Consider the following 1,367-nt stretch of genomic DNA (forward strand, 5'->3'; position numbering starts at 1 on the left):
TTTACTTAAGATCTTATTAATAATATCACTAAAACAACAAACGTGTACATGGAGTATGGCGAAGATGAGGGTATGAATAATGCTTAATGGAATGAGAACTTTTGTAACTTACACTAAAAAATGAAAATTGGCAGGGACGAGTATAAATGACGGTTTTCTGCATGCTTTGCCCGATTATTTGACTATTCCGTCTCGAGTAATATTGACGCAAGTATTTCACATGCACGTACATCAACGTAGCAGCGAACAGTAATATCCAACGTTGAGTGAAGGCGGTTGTATATAACCGTACAGAGTGCGAATAAAACTATAATTTCTGAGCGTCATAGATGATAGGAGTGTTTGAACGACGCACACGTATAATCAGGGGGCTCTTAAAGTACTAATAACGTTATATGACCAAATGACCATGAGAGGAGGATTATGAAACAATGTTCCGCGATAACAAGTTGGAGGGTTCGATGACACTGCGCATTCTGCCCCGCGGCGGCTTCCTCTACGAGGAACTGCCAGATGATGCGGGCGTATCTTTCCAAATCCGCGGGCGCGCGTAACTACTTCTCGTGATGCGCGTTGCGGGGACGACGGCGGCGGCGGCGGCGCCGGGGATGAGTCGGGGGTGAGTCGGCGTTTCACCGCTCGCCGCCGCCGCCCCCTGCTCTCATCTACTACCCCTCTGATAAGGACTGCCTTTTGTCTGGCACAAAAATCGTCTCTCTTTTGTCCACCACGCGTTCAGGCTAATAATGTATTCTTGAGGTTGCCTGGAGCTGCTCTGGAGCCGAGGGGGAGCGGGGCGGCTGGGCGGAGCTACCCCAGCCGGCCGACATACTCCCGGTGCGTGGAGAAGATATCCCCGGCGCTGGAGCCGGAGAGGCGCGTGTGTCGACTAATCATCGACACTCGGTGACACTACCCTTCTTCTTCTTCCCCTTGCTGCCTTCCAGCTCATCTCAGCGAGTCGGCAATCTCCCGGAAGGTCTTGTTCTTGGTCTCGGGGACGAGGAAGGCGGTGAAGAGCGAGAACGCCAGCAGCAGCGCCGAGAAGGGCGCGAACACCAGGTAGTCCAGCTTTTTCTGCGCGTCGGAACAAAACGACGGCGTGGTTATGAAAGCGGGTGGCCGAGTCCAACGCCAACGTTGGAGCAAACCTATCTCACTGTTAATTTCCCCACATCTAAAATTGATGGCCGTTCGACGTCTAAAAGACGGCAAACAACGCATCCTATCATCCCTCTTAGGGGTCGTCCACATATTACGTCACGCTATTTTTGGCAGTTTTTGACCCCCCCCTCCCCCCACGTCACGCGGCTAACCTAACCTTCCAATGCTTTTGGTATAGGACCGTCACGCAAGCGTAGACCCCC

The 1,367-nt window shown here is 51.9% G+C and overlaps 1 protein-coding gene across 1 annotated transcript in view; it reads right to left on the minus strand.

Moving 5' to 3' along the window:
* Nucleotides 1–162: 162 nt before the first annotated feature.
* LOC113215262 (glucose transporter type 1-like) overlaps nt 163–1,367 on the minus strand; it is a 29,515-nt gene continuing 28,310 nt past the window's right edge. Inside the window, exon 7 of the mRNA XM_052265131.1 lies at nt 163–1,077. Coding sequence (XP_052121091.1) covers nt 949–1,077 — 129 coding nt within the window. The 3' untranslated portion in view covers nt 163–948. The remainder of the gene's footprint in view (nt 1,078–1,367) is intronic.

The sequence above is a fragment of the Frankliniella occidentalis genome, unplaced genomic scaffold (genome assembly GCF_000697945.3).
Source record: "Frankliniella occidentalis isolate FOCC.00 unplaced genomic scaffold, Focc_3.1 Scaffold24, whole genome shotgun sequence".
Taxonomy (NCBI): domain Eukaryota; kingdom Metazoa; phylum Arthropoda; class Insecta; order Thysanoptera; family Thripidae; genus Frankliniella; species Frankliniella occidentalis.